At 47.6% G+C, this 20,283-nt stretch overlaps 1 protein-coding gene across 2 annotated transcripts in view; it reads left to right on the top strand.

Annotated features, from left to right (window-relative positions):
- Positions 1-20,283, top strand: part of Rcc1l (RCC1 like) — a 29,513-nt gene that overhangs the window by 1,029 nt on the left and 8,201 nt on the right. For both annotated transcript variants that reach the window (XM_048433771.3, XM_087903576.1), the window contains exons 2-9: positions 5,721-5,850; positions 8,242-8,370; positions 9,185-9,251; positions 10,318-10,369; positions 11,539-11,623; positions 12,838-13,019; positions 17,439-17,526; positions 19,343-19,516. In XM_048433771.3, coding sequence (XP_048289728.3) covers positions 5,721-5,850; positions 8,242-8,370; positions 9,185-9,251; positions 10,318-10,369; positions 11,539-11,623; positions 12,838-13,019; positions 17,439-17,526; positions 19,343-19,516 — 907 coding nt within the window. The remainder of the gene's footprint in view (positions 1-5,720; positions 5,851-8,241; positions 8,371-9,184; positions 9,252-10,317; positions 10,370-11,538; positions 11,624-12,837; positions 13,020-17,438; positions 17,527-19,342; positions 19,517-20,283) is intronic.

The raw sequence follows: 20,283 nt of genomic DNA on the forward strand, positions 1-20,283 counted from the left end.
GGCTACATAGTGAGACCCTGTCTCTACCTACTTTCAGAATGCTGAGATTACAGCTGTGTGCCACCGTTTCTGGTTGGAGTGGTGCTGGGGATGGAACCCAGGGCTTTATGCATGCCCTGCTAGCACTATATCAGCTGAGCTACATCCCCAGCCTGGATTTTTTTTTTTTTTTTGTAAACAGTGTGAGATGAGGGTCTCCATCTTTTTGCTTGTAGCTACCTAGTTGTGCTAGCATCTTTAGTTATAAAAACAAACCACCCTTTCTTTTGGGATTATTTATTGACATTTTATAGAAGTACAGTTTTGTTATTGTCTGTAGTGGTGGGAATCAAACCCAGAATTGTGTCATGCTAGGCAAGCATTCTACAGTGAGCTATACCTCCAGCCCTACAGGTTTCTTGTTTGTTTCCTTTTGGTTTATTATTATTTTATTATTTTGGTTTTTCAAAACAACAGGGTTTCTCTGTGTAGCTCTGGCTGTCCTGGAACTCACTCTGTAGATCAGGCTGGCCTCAAACTCACTGGGATCTGCTTGCCTCTGCCTCCCAAGTGCTGGGATTAAAGGCATGTGGCCACTGCTACCCAAGTGGTATATAAGTCTTCTACTTTGTGGCGTTGCTGAACTTGTTAAAGGTTCTATAGGTTTTTAAAAAATATATATATTTATTTATTTATTATGTATACAATATTCTGTCTGTGTGTATGTCTGCGGCCAGAAGAGGGCACCAGACCTCATTACAGATGGTTGTGAGCCACCATATGGTTACCGGGAATTGAACTCAGAACCTTTGGAAGAGCAGGCAATGCTCTTAACTGCTGAGCCATCTCTCCAGCCCGGTTCTATAGATTTAAAAAAAAATTTTTTTTAATGTGTATTGTAGCATGAGGGCCGGCTTGTTGGGGTTTCCGTCCCGCCCGGTACCCCAACAGCCGGCAAATCCCAAAGAGAAATTACACACACAGAGAACTCTATAAGTTATAAAGCTGATTGGCCCATTAGGTCGGGCTACTTATTAGTTCTTATAACTTATATTAACCCATTATTCTCATCTATGTTAGCCATAATGGCTCCGTACCTTTCTCAGCTGGGCAAGTTACATGCTGTCTCTTCGGTGGTCTGCGCAGGAGTGGCTGAGGGCTTCTGCTTCCCAGAATTCTCCTGTTCTCATTGCATCACCTCTACTTCCTGCCTGGTTTTCCCACCTATACTGCCTGCCTGGCCAATCAGCATTTTATTAAAATATGATTGACAGAATACAGACAATTCTCCCACACCAGTGTATGGTGTTGCCTGTATGTGTGTCTGTATCACTTGTGTGCCTGGTGTCCATGGAGACCACAAGAGGATGTTAGAGCCTGTAGAACTGGAATTACAGATGGTCGTGTTTTGTGGAATATTACTTTAACTATGTAAAGATGTATCACATTTGTTTATGTTGCATTTGTTTAACATGTAAAGATGTGTGGCTTTGCCTGCCTAAGGCACCTGATTGGTTTAATAAAAAGCTGAATGGTCAATGGCTGGGCAGTAGAGGGATTGGTGGGGCTGACAGACAGAATAAGTAGGAGAGAAGAGAGAAAGAAGAGCACGGGAGATCCCCAGGGCCAGACAACTACCAGCCAGCCGGCCAGACATGGAGTAGGAAATACAGAATGAAAGAAAGGTAAAAAGCCCCAAAGCAAAATGTAGATGAAGAGAAACAGATTATAAGTTATAAGAGCTAGTGGGACAAGCTTAGGATAAGGCCGAGCATTCATAACTAATAGTAAGTCTCTGGTTATGATTTGCGAGCTGGTTAGTGGACCAAAAGAAAGCCTGCCGCAGTTGTGAGCCTCCATGATAGGTGTTGGGAATCAAACCCAGGTCCTCTGAAAGGACTAGAAGTGCTCTTAACCACGGAGCCATCCATCTCTCCAGCCTGTTCTTGGTTTGTTTATTTTGTTTCGTTTTCTCTATTATGTAGCTCTAGGTGTCCTGCGATTCACTTTGTAGACCAGGTTGGCCTAGAACTCACAGAGATCCACCCAACCCTGAGTGCTGGGATTAGAGGTGTGCTTCATTAGACCTGGCTCCAGCCCCTGTGCTTACAGACTTTTGTGCATTTCTTAGTGTTTTCTATGTGCAGGTGGCCTGTGGATAGAGGTAGCTTTCTGTCCTTTCTAATTGAACGCTTCATTTCTTTTTCTTGCTTGACTTAATGGCGTGGGGGAAACTTTCAGTATAGTGTTAAATTGAATTAGTAAAAGCTAACATTTTTTGTTTTTACTTTGAGACAGAGTTGATATGTAACCCAAGTTGGCCTCAATCTCAGGGTGTAGTCCAGACTGACATTAGAGTTGTGATCCCCCTGCTTCAGTACCCTCCGTGCTACCAGACGCAGTCTTGCCTAGTACAATTCTTGCTTGTTGGGCAAACATTTATGAACCTCTCCGCAGACTGTGGCTGAAGTCCCCTCCTGGTGTGTCGTCCTGTCAGGCTCTCACTTTAGCTGACTCTGCTAGACTCTGGTCAGCGCCTTTCACACGTGAGCATATTAACTGAAGCCATGAGCCCGCCAAATATTTGTTGAGTGTTAAATAAATAGGCATCACTAAGCATGAGACTAATCTTCATGTGCTGAGTATAGTGTTTTTTTTTTTTTCTTTTTGAGACAGAGTTTCTCTGTATATAACAGCCCTGGTTGTCCTGCCTTAAACTCTAAAGAGAGAGTTCCTCCCAAGTGCTGGGATTAAAGGCATGCACCACCACTGCCTGGTTCTGGGCATAATTTTTTGTTTGTTTTGTGTGTGTGTGTGTGTGCTTTGCTTGTGCGTTTGTCTGTGTAACGCTTGCATGCCTGGCGCCCACAGAGGCCAGAAGAGGGCATCGGATCCCTTGGAACTGGAGCCGTGGCCCATTGTGAGCAGCCACATGGTGCTGGGAACGGAGCTCGGATCTTTTCCCTTTTCTCTCGTGCAATCCAGTTAGCTTCAGCCTCCCATGTGGGCCATCTCTGTGGAGCTCAAGCCGTGTCAGAAGTTTGGTGGCTCCAGGACGCTAGAAAATAAGGGTTTTGAGCAGAAGGACAGTACTATACATGTCTTGTATGAATCTTAGAAGGGAAACTGTCAGACTGCAGAAGTGGTTCAGCGGTTAAGAGCACTTCCTGAGTACCTGGGTTCATTTCCCACCACCCACATGGCAGCTTACAACTGCCTGTAATTCCAGTTTCAGGGGATCGGGTACTCTTACACCAATGTATGTTGAATAAAATAAATTAAAAAAAAAAAAAAAAGAAGGGAAACTCATAAGGTGAAAAGAGGGTCATGTCACTTTGTTCAGTTGTGGCTGTCCTGGAACTCACTCTATAGACCAGGCTGGCCTCAAACTCAGAGGTCTGCCTGTGCTGGGATAAAAGCTATGTGCACCACTGCCCTGCTGACCTGTCACTGTCATTTTTGATGACACGATTACACAAAGCATCAACAATTTTTTTTCTAAGTTGTTTTTTTTTTTCCAAGATAGGGTTTCTCTCTATCGCCTCTACTGTCGTGGAGGTCAGTCTGTAGACCAGGCTGGCCTCTGTTTCCTGAATGCGGAGTTCAAAGGTGTGCACCACCACCACCTGGCAACATATTTTAATAACAAATTTAGCTAAGAAGTTGTGGAGACGGTTGAGCAGGTAACAGTGTGTACTGCCGGAGAGCACCTGAGTTCACTTCCCAGTACCCCAGCGGGGTGGCTCACAGTGTGACCCCAGCTGCAGAAAGTCCAGCACCTCTCCTGCACTCCGGGGGTACCTGAATGTGTGTGTGCATAGGCACGCACAGACACATCAATGAACGTAATAACTAAAAAGAAGTAGTTAGCTAGAACTAAAAACAAAAAGTATGCCTGGCCGGTTGTGGCTCATATCTGCAATGGCAGCAGTTAGGAGGCTGAGGCAGGAGGATTAGGAAGAGTGATACTCTTGCATTTTTGTTTAGGATCCAGTGAAATTCAGAGGGGTTCTCTGAGGGAGTTGGTGGGTCTCTGATAAACTCAGCTGCTGAGAGATAGTGGGGTGACACTAGGCTGGGAGCATATAATATGGGACATCAGGTGTGAAGTCGAGGGCAACCCTTGCTAGCTTGGGGTGTAGCTGCTGTGGGTCGTGTGGGCTGTGGGTTGTGTGGAGACGATTGATTTTAGAATGAACCCCTGGGTTCGGGTTACTTCTGGCCCCAGTTAGACTTAGTGCTCCCACTAGAAGTGACATTTCCTTCCCAAGCTGAGTTGCCCCAGTCAGTGAAAGTGAGGACCGGTGATGGTTTGGGTGAAAGACTGAACAAAGATGTGGGCGCTGTTAGTGTGTCAAGTTCACAGTAGCTATGACAACACCTTCTCTGCAAGGCCACGGGTTGAGGAGGTAGCAGCGTAGCATGGGCAGCGCTCTGGAATGAGACCCTGCACATTGTTGGCGAAGTCCGATGCTGTCTCCCGGAAAGGCTTTGGATGTATGACAACAACCCGGAGAGGAGGGCTTCTGTCATATCATTTTGTGTGCCTGTGGGTGAAGAGGTGTGTGCTCGTGGATGCATGTGCCCACGCATGCACATGCAGAGGCTGGACTGTCTTCATCTGTAGCTCTCTGCATTATTCTCTTGAGGTAGGATCTCTCACTGAACCGGAAGTCCTCAATCTTGCTGGACTGACTGGCCACTGAACTACTGGGATTTTCCTGTCTCTGCCCCATAACTGAGATTACAGCTACCACATGTAGCATGCCAGACTTTCGCATGGGCTGGGGATCTGAGTTCAGGTCCTCAAGCTTGCAGAACCAGCCCTCTTACCTACCGAGCCATCTCTCCAGCCCCTTATTTCCTTTAAAAAATTTGAACATTTATTCATTTTTATATGTGTGTGTGTGTGTGTGTGTATAACACATGCTTGTGTGTCATGGCACACTTGTAGAGGTCAGAGGACAGCTTGCAGGAGTCCGCCCTCTCCTTCCACCATTTCAGTTCTGGGGACTGATCTCAGATCATCAAGTTTACGTGGCAAGTACCTTTATCTCTTAGGTCATCTGACTCAGCCTTGTTTTTCTCTTTTAGAGAGGACTATCTAGAGAGGATAAATAATCCCTCTCAAGATATGCAGCTGGTAGGGGGTAGGCCAAGAGTCACACTAAGCTGCCATGCTGGGCTGTGTCATAGTGAGCGGGATGAAAATGCCCAGTGTGCGATGTGCGTACAGAAGGAGAAAAGAGACGGCTAGCATGGCATGGGGGTGACTCCCGGTCGCTGTAGGAGTACATGAGTGCATGTAAATAGCTCGTCACTTTGTTTGTCTTGTTTTTCTTTTCTTTTCTTTTCTTTTTTTTTTTTTTTTTTGATTTTTGAGACAGGGTTTCTCTGTAGTTTTTGGTGCCTGTCCTGGAACTAGCTCTTGTAGACCAGGCTGGCCTCGAACTCGCAGAGATCCGCCTGCCTCTGCCTCCCAAGTGCTGGGATTAAAGGCGTGCGCCACCACCGCCCGGCCTTTGTCTTGTTTTTCAAGACGGGGTTTTTCTGTGTACCTCTGTAACCTGTCCTGGACCTCTCCTGTAGACCAGGATGGCCTCGAACTCACAGAGCTCCACCTTCCTTTGCCTTCCAAGTGCTGGAATTAAAGGCACCACTGCCCGGCAGTTTGTCATTTCTTGCTGAAAGAACTGACATCACAAATCAGTCCGTGGTACATTGTGGGAACTCTTTTTCAGATTTCCTCTGCTGCCTGTGGCTATGGATTCACACTGCTGTCCTCCAAAACCAAGGACATTACGAAAGTTTGGGGCATGGGACTCAACAAAGATTCTCAACTTGGATTCCACAGAAGCCGGAAGGATAAAAGTAAGCAGGTATCCTTGCCATAAGCTACAGCAGCAAACGAAGAGGGGTGTGTTAGTGTATGCCTCTAATCCCAACATAGGAGAGGCTGAGGGAGGAGGAGAAGCTTGAGTTGGAGGCCAGTCTGGGCTACATATCAAAGACTCAAGGGTTGAAGCCAGGGCTTGTGGGCTATTATTTTAACTGGGCAAAGATGTGTTACATTTGTGCTGCAAAAATATTACTTCAGCTGTGTAAAGGTGTGTTACTTTTGTTTCTGCTGCGTCTGTTGCAGATGTGTTGCGTCTGTTTCACCTTATTTGCCTAAAGCACTTGATTGGTCTAAGAAGAGCTGAATGACCAGTAGATAGGCAGAGAAAGGCTAGGAGGGGCTGGCAGGCAGAGAGAATAAATCGGAGAAGAAAAAGAGAAAAAACAGAAAGAAAAGAGGAGAGAATGAGGGACATGTCCGGGGCAAGAAACCAGGCAGCCAGCAGCCAGCCAGACGGGAGAAACAGCGAAAGTAAGATATGGGAAAGAAAAGTAAAAAGTCTTGAGGCAAAAGGTAGATAAAGGGAAACAGGTTAATTTAAATTAAAAGAACTAGCCAGAAGTAAGCCTAAACTAGGCCAAGCATTCATAACTAATAGGAAGTCTCCGTGTCATGATTTGGGAGCTGGTTGGTGGACCAATAGAAGAAGCCTGGTATAAGGTGTAGTGTGCACACCTATTTGAAATCCAGGATCTGGCGTTCAGAGTCATCCTTAGCCTTATAGTGCGTTTGAGGCCAGTCTGGATTACCTGAGACCTGTCTTAAAACAAGACAGCCACCCAAACCCAAATTAGATGAAGTCTTGGGGGATGTTTGCAACTCCTGGATTAAGTCATTTTTCAGTCTCTTTGGTAACAACATGGAATGGTTAGACAAAAAGTGTAGTGATATTTCATTTGTATTTTAATAAATAAAGCTTGCCTGAAGACCAGAATGTAAAGCAGCCACACGAGTCAGCCATACAGGCCAGGCAGTGGTGGCACACACCTTTAATCCCAGCAGCCACACGAGTCAGCCATACAGGCCAGGCAGTGGTGGCACACACCTTTAATCCCAGCAGCCACACTCGTTAGCCATAGAGGCCGGGTGGTGGTGGTGCACGCCTTGAATCCCAGCACTAGAGAGGATTATAAAATGGGATGAGACAGGAACTCACTCTCTTTCAGTCTGAAGATTTTGCAGAGGCAAGAGCTCTCCAGTGGCTGGCTGCTCTGCTTTTCTGATCTTCAGGTTGAATCCCAGTATCTGTCTCTGGGTTTTTATTAATCGTGCTACAGAAAAGAGGTAAGCACTTGCTGACCTGTGTGTCGCTTAGCATTTTGAAGTGCCTAGAGTGTGGTCTGTTGATATGACTTCAGTGGGTCAAGACCCTTGCTGCCAAGCTGGAAAACCCGAGTTTGACCTGGGACCCAGGCGGTGGAAGGAGAAAGCTGACTGCTCTCCCTGTCCTCTGACTGACGCCACATGCATACTGTGGCATGTGGATGTCTGTATTCACACGCTAAGTAAAATCCAAAGTTTAAAAGACCGAACGAAGTCATTACTCCCAGCGCTGGAAGCTGATTGTCATGTTAGGAAGAAGGCCTGCAGACATCGCTCAGCAGCTGCTGAGCTTGCACTGTTCTTCTCGAGAACCTGAGTTTGGTTTCTAACACTGTTAAGCTGCTCAAAACACTCCAGCTCCAGAGGATCCAGCACCCTCCTCTGCTCTCCACAGACACCACACTCACGTGCACGCACACAGAGACATGCACATACACATAATTAAAAATAAATCTTTAAAAAATATTAGAAATGGCCAGATCATAGTGATGCAATCTTTAATCCCAGCATTTGGGAGGTAGAGGCAGGCGGATCTCTGAGTTTGAGCCAGCCTGGTCTGCATAGTCCTAGGCTAGCCATGGCTACGTAGTGACACCCTGTCTCCAAACAACAACAATAAGTTAGAAATAGTTTAAAGTGCTTTTTTAAAATTGTGTTTGAGACAGGGTCTCATTATATAGCTGACTGGCCTGGAACTTGCTGTGTAGCCCAGGCTGGCTTTGAACTCCCAGAGAGCCACTTGCCTGTTTCCGGAGAGCTGGGATTGAAGCAGGGCACCACCACACCCACTCAGTATAATGGTCTGGCTGTGCTGTAAGAGTAGCAGTAGAGGGTTGTTGCTGTGACTCCGGTGGTAAGGTCCTTACCCAGCATGCACCACATCCTGGGTTTCATCCCTGTGCAGCCTAACTGTGGGTGAGCATCTGCAGTCCCAGGGCTTGGGAAGTGGAGGCAAAGAGGATTTGCTCTGTAGATGAGGTTTCTGTAAGAGCTGATGTGGCTGAATCAGTGGCTGCCTTGTGACGGGCGCTTCTGTTCAGCCAGGGGCTATGAGTACGTTTTGGAGCCCTCGCCTGTCCCGCTGCCCCTCGACAGACCTCAGGAGACAAAGGTGTTGCAGGTGTCCTGCGGCCGAGCACACTCCCTTATCCTGACAGACCGAGAAGGTGGTGAGTAGTCTTGCTGAGGGTGTCTGTGAAACCAGTCTTGCTGTTGGGCATGTCCTGCTTGATGTGGCGTGGAGTTCCCCAGCAGATTCACTGGGCGGGGGCTTCGGAGGGTGGTGTTGGCGGACTTGTTAACCCTTGTGCTCCCCACGGTGCCGGAAAGCTGCCACCTGCTCTACCACTAAGCTTTGTCTCAGCCCTTGCTCTTTTCTAAGATTTATTTTTAATTTTTATTCATGTGTATGTGTGTCTGAGTGTATGCTACATACGTGTCGTCTCTGCAGAGGTCAGAAGACCGTATCAGATCTCTGGAGCGGGGTGGTTGTGATTGCTTAGTGTGGGTGCTGGGAATTGAACTCGGGACCTCTGGAGGAGCAGCAAGATCTAATGGCTGAACCATCTCTGCAGCCCTGCCTGTTTTTGTTTTCCGTGATTTTATTTTTAATTGTGTATGTTTATGTCTGAGTATGTATGTTTGTGGGTTCTGAGCGTGCTAACAGTGGTCACTGCGGAGACATTATTAGCCTCAAACGCCCAGCTGAACAGAAGCACGTCTGTCGATGGTATCTTCCCCATTGTAGTTTTCCTGGGGTCATAGCAGTTAATTTTGACCTTCAATCCCTGGAGGTAGAAGTGGGTCTGGAAGAAAAGCCCTGCCACTCTCATGGGGCGGCTGCAGGGGCTGGGGTGTGGGAAAGGGAGATCTAGGGCTAGTGAGGGTGAGCAGGCCAGGACCACCCATGTTAGCCCCTCTAGTCCTGATGTGGTGGGACCCTGGAGCCCTCAGAGCTTACCTGACGGCCGGGCTATGCTTCAGTCTTCAGCATGGGGAACAATTCCCACGGGCAGTGCGGACGGAAGGTGGTGGAGGACGAAGTGTACAGGTGAGTCCGATAGTGCTGCTTTCCCCACAGTGGGGGACTCTGAAGGCTCCTAATTACCCTGGGTGTACACCTGAGTGTAGGACCTGGCCCTTAATGCTGAGGAGGGAGTGCTTACCTCAGCAGAAACTCCCATCGTTTGTAGGGTGAGGTCATAACGTGTAAAGCTGTTAAAACTTTTTATGTTGTGTGTATCAACGTGCGTGTGTATACACGCGCATGTCCTCATCATGTGTGGTGGTCAGAGGACAACATGCAGGAGTCAGTTCTCTCCTCCCACCATGTGGCTTCTGGGGACAGAACTCAGGTTTGTTGAGTTTGGTGGCAAGTGCCTTTACCCACTGAACCATCTTGTTAGGCCCCACAATTCTTTCATTTTTCTAGAGACAGATTTTCACTGTGTGTCCTTGATTGGCCTGTAAATTTCTGTCTCAAGGTTCAGTTGGCCTTGAACGCATAGAGATCCACTTACCTCTGCCTCCCAAGTGCTGGGATTAAATGTGTGTACCATTATGTCTGGCTGTTCTCAATTTATTTTTGAATTTTTTTCACTTTATCAAATTAATCTTAAAAAACTTCCCTCTATTTAAGTCTTTTTAATTTAGTGTTGGAAGTATTTTCCCCGAGCTAGGCGTAGTGGTGAATGGCTGTAATACCAGCATTTAGGAAGTACAACAGGAGAGTTGAAATTCTTGGCCTGGCTGGGCAGTTTATGCAGACCTTATCTCAAAGATAAAAACAAAGGGTTATGGGTAGGGTGTGGTAGAGCAAGCCTCTGGTCCCCGCACTCAGGAGGCAGAGGCCAATGGATCACTGAGGCCAGCCTGCTCTATAGAGTGACTTCCAAGATAGCCAGAGCTGTGTAACCAAGAGGCCTGTCTCAAAAACAAACAAACAAACACACACAAACTGCCCCACATTTGATCTTGAGAGCTGTTCTAACTGTTTGTGCCGTGGGGACCTGACTGTGCAGGTAGGACTACAGGAGGGAGGGTGCTGGGTGGGGCCCAGCCGGCATGGTGCTCGTGACTGCCTCTGTTGTTTCTCCCCAATTTGTTCCTGGCTGCAGTGAGAGTCACAAAGTGCACAGGATGCAGGACTTTGATGGACAGGTGGTTCAGGTAAGAGGCTTGAGCTGAGGCTCTCTAGGCCTGTCTCTGGGGTGCTTTTGGAAGGGTGCAAGGTGTACAGGATGATGTCACATTTGTTGTTGGATTTCTCTGCATGTCTTAGGGGCACTGTGATTGTGATGAAGCACCATGACCTTAAACAATTTGGGAAGAAAAGGTTTATTTGACTTAGGCTTCCATATCACTGCAGGGAAGGAAGTCAGGACAGGAACTCAGACAGGGCAGCAACCTGGAGGCAGGAGCGGATGCCAGAGGCCATGAGGGGGTGCTGTTTGCTGGCTTTCTCCTCATGGCTTGCTTAGCCTGCTTTCTTACAGAACCCAGAACCATCAGCCCAGGGGTGCCCACAAGCTTGCTTAATAGCACATTCTTTGTTTTTTTCAGATAGGGGTTCCCTGTGTATCCCTGGCTGTCGTGGAACTCACTCTGTAGACCAGGCTGGCCCCAGACTCACAGAGATCCTATCCTCCTGTTTCTGCCTCCCAAGTGCTGGCATTAAAGATGTGTTTCACCATGCCAAGCTAAGCCCAATCTTATGTTGGAGGCTTCCTCTTCTCTGATGCCTCTAGCTTGCATCAGGTTGACCTAAAACAGCACACTGGATGAAGAGATTAGTTGAAACTGACTTACCACAGGCCAGAACCGATGCTAGAATGTAGATGCAGGGTAGAAGTGAGGGGATGTAGCAGGATTAGGGCTAAGGTTGCAGTAGAGTGGAGTTCTTCTTGAACTGGCTTCATAGGCCCGGGAATGTGAGTTCAAGTCCCTGTTTCTCCATGTAAGTGACTTTGGGTAGGTGACTACACTTCGGTGGTTCCATTTGTTAGGGCATCTCGACTGTTGCCTTAGCACAGCTCCTGGTGCAGAGGCTGTCCTGTGAGTTAGGAAAAGAAGTGTGGCATCCTACTGTACTGTAGATAGTCAGTCCTGTGGTGTGGAGGCCCAGGAGAGCCCTGGGGTGTGGATGGTGCCTTCCAGAGAAGTGCGACGTGGCCAGACATTCCATTCCAACAGGGAAGGTTACAGAGTGGAGGTGGGGAGGGCAGATGGGAGGTTAGTGTGGGGGTGGAGGAGGGGGAGAATCCACTGCCTCCCCCCCCCCCCCCTGCACAGGTTTGGCTGCCTAGGCACAAACAACACTGTGTCTCTGTGTCTGCCAGGTTGTCTGTGGTCAGGACCACAGCCTGTTCCTCACGAACAAAGGGGAAGTGTATTCTTGTGGATGGGGTGCCGATGGACAGACAGGTAGGTGCTTTTGCCCCCTTGGGGAGGTGAAAGATCTTGGTCTATGGCCTCTGCAGTCATTGTGGACTGCAGGGCTCATGGTCTAGATTTGGGTCTTCTGGGGACTGCCTTCTTTTATGTCCTTTCCTGTTCCTTTTGCTGCTGGTTTCCATAGAAACGAACCAAGACGGTGTCAGAGGTTCCTCGGCACTGTTGTCAGTAGCAGAGCCCTGGGCCTCATTCATCCCAGCGATTGGAGTCTGGAGGAGCAGGCTTGTCTGTTGCCTCTGCTGACTCATGCTAGTAGTACCCGATCCCCTCAGGGGCTTAGTGACTTGATTATGAACTCGTGTTTTATTGAGTTTAATTTGTGGGAACCTTCAGAACCTGCATCAGAGAGCATTCCTCTAAAAGGCATTTCATTGGCCCTGGCCTGGTACCAGGGCTTCTGCTTTTCTGAGATCCTGGTTTACCCAAGAGTCTGTGGTTCAGTGCTGTGCTTTGGCCAGCTGCCTAATAAGGTCTTGTGCTGCCTGGGTGGCATCTAATTCCTGGCCTAAGTGGCCTCTTCCCTTCGCCTGCTGAATCTACATGTACATGAACCTATAGGTGCATGCCACTGTGCCTGGCTTCTGTATCTGCTAGCAAGCCCACAGAGTGTTAGAAACTGCTTCTCACTGGGCCAGGATGTAGCTCACTGGTAATTCCATCCCAACAGCACATAGAAGAAAGGCTGTAATTGCTTATAATTTATGCAAGCTCTAAGAGCTTCATCATATAATGCTAGTTCATCTTCAAAATTTTTTAACTTGACTTTTGGGGATTTTGTTTGAGGGTTTGCTCTTCTTTCTTTCCTTCCTTTCTATTTAGTCCTATCTATCCTGGAACTTGCTGTGTAGCTCAGGCTGGCTTTGAATTCACAGAGGCCTCCTCCTTCTTCCTCCTGAGTGCTGGGCATAAAGGTGTACACCACATTTGTAGAGGATCTGTTCCTGAGGCTGTCCTGGAGCTACAGTATAGACCAGGCTGACAGTGTAGCCCAGGCTGTCCTGGAACTTGCCATCCTCCTGTCCTCAGTCTTTCCACTTAATTTAGACCTAAAAATTCCTAGGGTGTTTAAAGTAGACCAGATACGACTTTGTTGTTGTCCTCTTTGGTGCAGAGTGCTACCCATGTGTCTGTCTTTCCCTAAGTCTCCTATGTCTGTGAGCTAATGCATGTTTCCTACTGTGCAGGCCTGGGTCACTACAACATCACCAGCACACCCACCAAGCTGGCCGGAGACCTTGCTGGGGTGACGGTTGTTCAGGTTGCCACCTACGGTGATTGCTGCTTGGCTGTGTCCTCAGATGGAGGTGTCTTTGGCTGGGGAAATTCTGAGTACCTGCAGCTGGCCTCGGTCACAGACTCCACTCAGGTGTGTAGCCTGGTGTCACACTGCCTCTGCTCTGCTGTCTCCTTAGCGTCCCAAAAGAAGAGGAGGTCTGAGGCCACTGCGACTAGCTGGCCCTGGCTTAAGACTGTTGTTTTATTTTTATGTGCTTTTCGTTTTTCTGTGTTGTGTGCTGTGTGTGCATGTTTTGCGTGTGTGCACATGTGCATGTGGAGGCCTGTGGTTGATCTTGGGAACCATCCTTGATTATCCTTCCATCAGATTGATTGAGGCAGGGACTCTTAATCAGACTCAGAGCTTATCAGTATAGTTTGTCTTGCTGGGCAGCTTGCTCTGGGTATCCCCCATGTTGGCCTTTAGAGGCTGGAGTCACAGGCAGCCTACTGGGGATCCAGTCTCGAGTCGTCAGGCCTGCAGGCAAGCACTCTAACCACTGAGCCATCTCCCCAGCCAGTATGTGTGTGCTTCGAGACAGGGTTTTGCTGCACAGATCTGGCTGGCCTCAACTTGTAACACTGTTCTTGCCTCTGCCTCCTGATTGCTGCCGTCTCAGGCAAGTGCCACCACATCCAGCTAGGATAGTGCATTAAGTTTATCTCTCCTCCTATTCCTTCCTTCCTTCCTTCCTTCCTTCCTTCCTTCCTTCTTTTTTTTTTCTTTTTCTCTTTTCTGAGACAGGGTTTCTCTCTGTCGCCATGGATCCTGTCCTGGAGCTTACTCTGTAGACCAGGCTGGCCTTGAACTCACAGAGAGCCACCTGCTTCTGTCTTCTGAGTGCTGGGATTAAAGGTGTGCACCACCACCGCCTAGCTTCCCCCACCTATTTCTAAAAGGCATATGAGACAGTACGCATGTGCCCACAGTGTCATAGAGTGTCTCTGCCCTAGGGCAGCATATATGTAGCTAGGCTTGGTGACAAGTTGGAAATTAGCCTAGCTGTGTAGTGAAACAACAGAACAAGCCGGGTGTGAAGATGCACACCTGTAGTTCCAGCACCCAAGAGTTCAAGTCATCTCGGCTACAGTTTGAGGCCAGCCTGGCTACGTGAGACCCTGTCTCAACAAGTTAAAGGAAAATACAGGCTCCAGAGCATGCAGACCCTAAATATACAAGCTGTCCCTGAGGCTGGACTTGACTCATGGTCTATCTCCCCAGTGCTGGGAGTACAAGTGTGTGCTGCCATGCCCAACTGGCTTTAACAGTTTATTAAGGACTATTTTGAACATAAACAAAAAGTAGAGATTATTTTGTAATTAACATCTTTCTTTCTTTGTTGTGTTGTATGTGTGTGTGTGTGTCTGTCTGTCTATCTGTCTGTAGGAGGATCGACAACCTCAGTTGTCAGACCCCAGAAGCTCTCCACCTTATTTTTTGAGACAGGGTCCCTCACTGAGACCTGGGCTCATTCATAAGTCTGTGTTCGCCTTCTCTGTGCTTGGATTACAAGAGCACACCCTGATATCCAGCTTTTGTGTGGGATGGGTTAGAGCTTAGGTCCTTATAGCAAGCACCTTCCTGACTGAGCTGTCTCCCCAGTCCATAACTAATACCTTTCTATTCTTCACTGACATTACTTGCCTGTGGCCAGTTCTTGGCATCTAATTTTTTTCTTTTCCTTCCTTTCCTTTCCTTTCCTTTCCTTTCCTATTTATTTATTTATTTATTATGCATACAATGTTCTGTCTGTGTGTATGCCTGAAGGCCAGAAGAGGGCACCAGACCTCATTACAGATGGTTGTGAGCCACCATGTGGTTGCGGGGGAATTGAACTCAGGACCTTTGGAAGAGCCAGCAATGCTCTAACCACTGAGCCATCTCTCCAGCCCCCTTATTTATTTATTTTTGAGACAGGGTTTCTCAGTGTAGCCCTGGCTATTGTAGAATTCTCAATGTATACCAAGCTAGCTGAACTCAGGGACCAGTCTGCTTCTGCCTCCCAATTGCTGGGATTTAAGATGTGTACTATCATGCTTGGCATCCTAATGGCCAGTTCTTAATAATGAAAGTATAATTTACAAATTGTTATTCACCAATATGAAGTGTGTGCAATTTATTAATTTTTTTCCTCCAACATAATATTTTTATTGATTCAGTTTAGTAGGTTTTGATTCATTCACAAAGGTTGCAGGCTGATGCCATAGCTCAGCAGATAGAGGGACTTGCCACCAAACCTAACGACCTGAGTTTTATCTCTGGTGAAAACAGAGATCTGACTCTCACAAGCTGTCCTCTGCCCTCCAGTGTGCTCTGTGTCATGTGTGCATGTGTATATACACATCGATAATAGATACATAGAATAAATTAATAAAAATTAAGCAGCTTGGCAGTGGTAGTGCACTCCTTTAATCCCAGCACTCGGGAGGCAGAGGCAGGTGGATCCCTATGAGTTTGAGGCCAGCCTGGTCTACAGAGTGAGTTCAGGAGAGCCAGGGTTACACAGAGAAACCTGGTCTCAAAAACCATACAAACATGGGGCTGGAGAGATGACTCAGTCGTTAGAGCACTGGCTTCTCTTCCAGAAGACCTGGGTTCAATTCCCAGCACCCATATGGCCGCTCACACTGTCTGGAACTGTTCCAGGGGATCTGACTCCCTTACACAGACATATATGAAGGCAAAACACTAATGCATATAAAATTGAAAACAAATAAAAATGATACAAACAAGAAAAGAAACCATAAATTTAAACAAAAAGCTTATAGCCTTCTCCCAAAGGTTTTTACTACTCTCAAACTCCCAAAGCATCTTTATCAACCCCCATAACTCACACTGCTAATGGCTAATATCTCTCCTTCTGTTTCTCTGCCCAGGCTTTTTGCTTTTGTGGTTCTGGGAATGGCACCCAGGACCTTGAGTGCACTAGGCAGGTGCTGAACCACTGAGTTGCACTCCCAAGACTTCACACTTTGTGTGTAACGGTAGGTCAGGAACCTGCCACGTGCAGCAGGTTTCTTGGCCCTGAACCTGTAACCAGGTTTCACCAGGAAAGAGCTGCTTCCACCCTTCCTCTGATGGCGGTTGTCAGGATGCAGGCTCTCTGCTGGACCAAGGCCCTGGGGCCTCACTGGATGTTGGCCATTTGATAACTGCTGGCCAGAGCTTTCTTGATTCCTTGCCATGTGAACCACTCCACTCTGGAGGGGCTGTGACAGTGTGGCAGCTGGCTCCATTAGATCAGCAGATGAGAAGGCCATGTTGGATCATTTGAAGTGACAGTCCCTTACTTCTAGGATTCTGTTCAGTAGAAGCAAGTCACCTGGGTTAGCCCAAACCCAAGTTCACCTGTGGGTGCGAATAGCCGGAGATGCAGCTCCCTGGGAGCCACTGTGGAAGTGGCCAATACAATTTTGATTTAGTTTTGCTGTTGTTTTGCTTTGAGATGGGATCTTTCTTTTTTTAGCCCTGGCTGTTCTGGAACTTGCTATGTAGACCAGCCTGGACCTGAGTTAATAGAGTCTGCCTGCTTCTGCCTTCTGAATGCTGGGATCAAAGATGTATACCATCACACCCAGCTTATTTTAATGTTTTTACACTCGTTTGTTTAGAGCATGTATGTCTGTGTGTGCCAGGGCCTGTGTGTGGTCAGAGGGCAGCTTGTAGGGGCTGTTGGTTCCTGGGCCTGAACTCAGGCACTCAGGCTCGTCAGCAAATGGCTTCCTTTGCTCAGCTATCTCACCAACTCTTGTTATTTATTTGTTTAGGTTTCTTGGAATAGGATTTCTCTTTATAGCTTTGGAGCCTGTCCTGGAACTTACTCTGTAGACCAGGCTGTCCTTGAACTCATAGAAATTTGCCTGCTTCTGCATCCTGAGGGTAGGGCTTAGGGGTGTGTGCCACCATGCTTTTCTTTTCTTTTCCTTTCCTTCTTTCTTTCTTTCTTTCTTTCTTTCTTTCTTTCTTTCTTTTTTAAGTCAGGGTTTTAATTTATAACTCTGGATGGTTTGGGACTCTCTATGTAGGCTAGGATCTCAAACTCATAGAGAATCCACAGCTTCCGCCTCCTGTGCTGTGATTAAAGGCATATGCTACCAGTCCTGATCTCTTAAAGAGTGGGCTGTCCTTGTCCTGTTCCCTTGGTACATCTCGTCCCATTGGAGGATGCTCCCTTCTCCCCTTGCATGCCCTATATACCCTTCAGAGCTCAGGAAAAGTGACGCCTCTTCCCTCCCCCATGTCAGATCAGCCTCTTAGAGACTCCGGGAAATCCCTTCCACACTTTGGTCTAGCACAGATGTAACAAGGGGCAGAGTCTGACATCTGCCTTCCAGAAGAGTGGGAACTGGGCCCCCCAGCTCCCTTCTGTGTCCTGAGCCCTTGGTTAGGAAGCTTAGTAAGTGAGACATACTGGGGAAATCTTTGACTTTAATAAGTGAGCTGGGACTTTAATAAGTGCTTCTGGCTCCTTTGTTTTCCTAACCATGCCCACCCTTTTCTTTGGTGCAGGTTAATGTCCCTCGGTGCCTGCCTTTCTCTGACGTAGGCAAGGTGAAGCAGGTGGCTTGTGGTGGCACGGGCTGTGCTGTATTGAATGGTGAGAGCCACTTCTTGCATTCCTTGAGAAGCACTGAACAGATCAAACAGGGAACAGGACAGTTTGTGTGCTTCAGGTTCCTAGACTGTAGATGCATCCCGAAGAGGGGAGTGTGGCTGTGGGAGCATCTAGTTGCAGTCATTCAGTGATTACGGGGTAGGGGTGAGATTCCCAACAGGTTAGTAGCTCATGATGTAGATGTACAGACAACCATGGGGCTTTGTCATTTTATACCAAACATCTGGATCTTGGAGATGGGGATCAGACACAGGCCCCTGTCCATGCTAGGGGGATTCTAGGCAGGGGCTCTGCCACTGACCCACACCCCAGCCCCTCACTGGGGAATTCTAGGCAGGTGCTCCATCACTGAGCCACTTGCCCAGGGTCTCATGCATGAGAAACCTGCTTTGTCACTGTGCTCTACCCTGAGCCTCGGTCCTGCACTTGTTACAGCCAGGGCTGCAGAGTTCAGTGATAAAGCACTTATGCATGAGAGCCAGATACTGTCCTTAGCACTGTATCAAAAAGAAAGAAGGGAGGAATGGGGGAGGGGTGATGAGAAGAAAGGAAAGACGGGGAAAGGGAAGAAAACTGGACATTGTGGTATAGGTCTCTGATTCCTAACACTCAGGAGGCTGAAGTGGAGGATTATAAATTCCAGGCTAGCCTGGACTATATAGCAAGACTGTGTCTTAAAATACCTGGAGCTGGAGAGATAGCTCAGTGGTTAAGAGCACTTATTTTTGCAGAAGACCCAGGTTCAATTCCCAGCACCTGCATGGCAGTTCACAATCATCCATAATTCTATTCCAGGTAATTTGATACCTGTTTTGACCTCAAAACATCAGGCACCCATATTGTACACAGATATACATTTGATCAAAACACTCATAAACAGCCGGGCAGTGGTGGCACATGCCTTTAATCCCAGCACTTGGGAGGCAGTGGCAGGCGGATCTCTGAGTTTGAGGCCAGCCTGGTCTACAAGAGCTAGTTCCAGGACAGGCTCCAAAGCTACAGAGAAACCCTGTCTTGAGAAACCAAAACAAACAAACAAACAAACAAAAACACAGAAAAAAACTCATACACATAAAATAATTCTAAATCTAAAAAAATAAAGACAAACAATCCCACAGCAAAACTCAAAATTTCTACTCCCCTGAAAGCAAGTTAAAAAGCATTTTTAAAGTGTGTGTGTGTGTTTGTATATTTGTGTATTTGTATGTGTGTGTGTGTTTTGTTTGAGACAGAGTTTTCTCTGTGGCTCTGGCCTGTCCTGGAACTATGTAGACCAGGCTGGCCTCGAACTCAGAAATTTGCCTGGCTCTGTTTCCCAAGTACTGGAATTAAAGGTGTGTGTCACCACCCAGCTCATTTCTAAGTTTTAAGAATCTGGTCAGAATGGCTTGTGTCTGGTATGGCTCCGATCAGTGTGAAATTGGAGTTGTTGGTGGGAAAAATGTCCAAGATTTTGTATGCCAGTGGGTTTTATGGATACCCTCCCCCCATTACCCTCAAGAAGTTGGTTGTTTCTGCTGAGTTTGACTTCCTCCCTAGCCAGACTCCATAGACAAGTATTTAATTTTCAACCTGCTAGCACAGTGTGTCTCTCATATACCAAGGTGATACTCCTGCCTCCACCTCCTGAGTTCGGAGATTACAGGCGTGCTCTGCCATGCCTGGTTTCTAGGGACGAACCCAGGGCTCTGTGCATCCTAGGTATGCACTCTACCAACCGAGCCCCTCCCCAGTCCCTGTAGTGTTCATGTCCAGGAGGGCTGTACCACTCACAACCACTGTTTTTGTTGTAACATAGAAGAAGGACATATCTTCGTCTGGGGCTACGGAATTCTTGGGAAAGGACCAAACCTCTTGGAAACGGCTCTTCCAGAAATGATTCCACCTACGCTCTTTGGCTTGACGGAGTTCAACCCCGATGTCCAGGTTTCCCAGATCCGATGTGGCCTTAGCCATTTTGCTGCACTTACCAGTAAGTTACCCTGCTGGGCATACAGGCCAAAATCTGTTCCTTCTCAAACTGGGACAGCTCTCAGCTTCTGTTGTCAACCTACATCCATTTATAGCCATCCATTTATCCACCCATGTTTCTGTCTGTCCTCCCCTCCATTCTGCTGTCTCTATAGCTATTCATTTCTGTCCTCTAGCCTTCCCTCCCTTCCTCATCCATCCTTCTGTCCGTCTATCTGTCCATCCATCTATCCATCCAATAGATTGATGTCTTCATGGGATAAGTAAAGAGGGAGGCCATGTCGAGGTAGTCCAGTCTGTGTTGTAAGACACATACCTTCCTTTCATGCTGGCATTTTGGTTTGGATTCTTTGTTTTGTGACTAGGCTTATTGTGATCTCTTAGGAGGAGCCTATTGAGGGAGAAGGGTTTGGTAATGGTAGTGAAAACCAGGGAGGTTTGGGCCACATACGGGTGAATGATGCGGAAATGAGTGTGCAGCGTGGCAAGTGGCCTACCTTACCTGTGGTAAAGCTCAGAGCCTCCACGGTGCTGAGGAGGGGTTCCCACAGAGGCGGCTGGCTGGAGACTGACTGGACAGGTTGTAGAGCCATGAAATAGCAAGTAGCTCCACAGGCGTCTAGACAGACCGTGGTCTTCCTCATGTTCTGCCACCACGCCTCAGCTCAGGCAGCTGCTCTGCAGTCCTGGACAGCGGTTACTGTGTGCATGTCACCGTAGTGATTCCCAGGGATTTGCTGCTTCCTTGCCCATCAAACGTCTTCTTGA

This window comes from Myodes glareolus, chromosome 2 (genome assembly GCF_982192425.1).
Source record: "Myodes glareolus chromosome 2, mMyoGla1.1, whole genome shotgun sequence".
Taxonomy (NCBI): Eukaryota; Metazoa; Chordata; class Mammalia; order Rodentia; family Cricetidae; genus Myodes; species Myodes glareolus.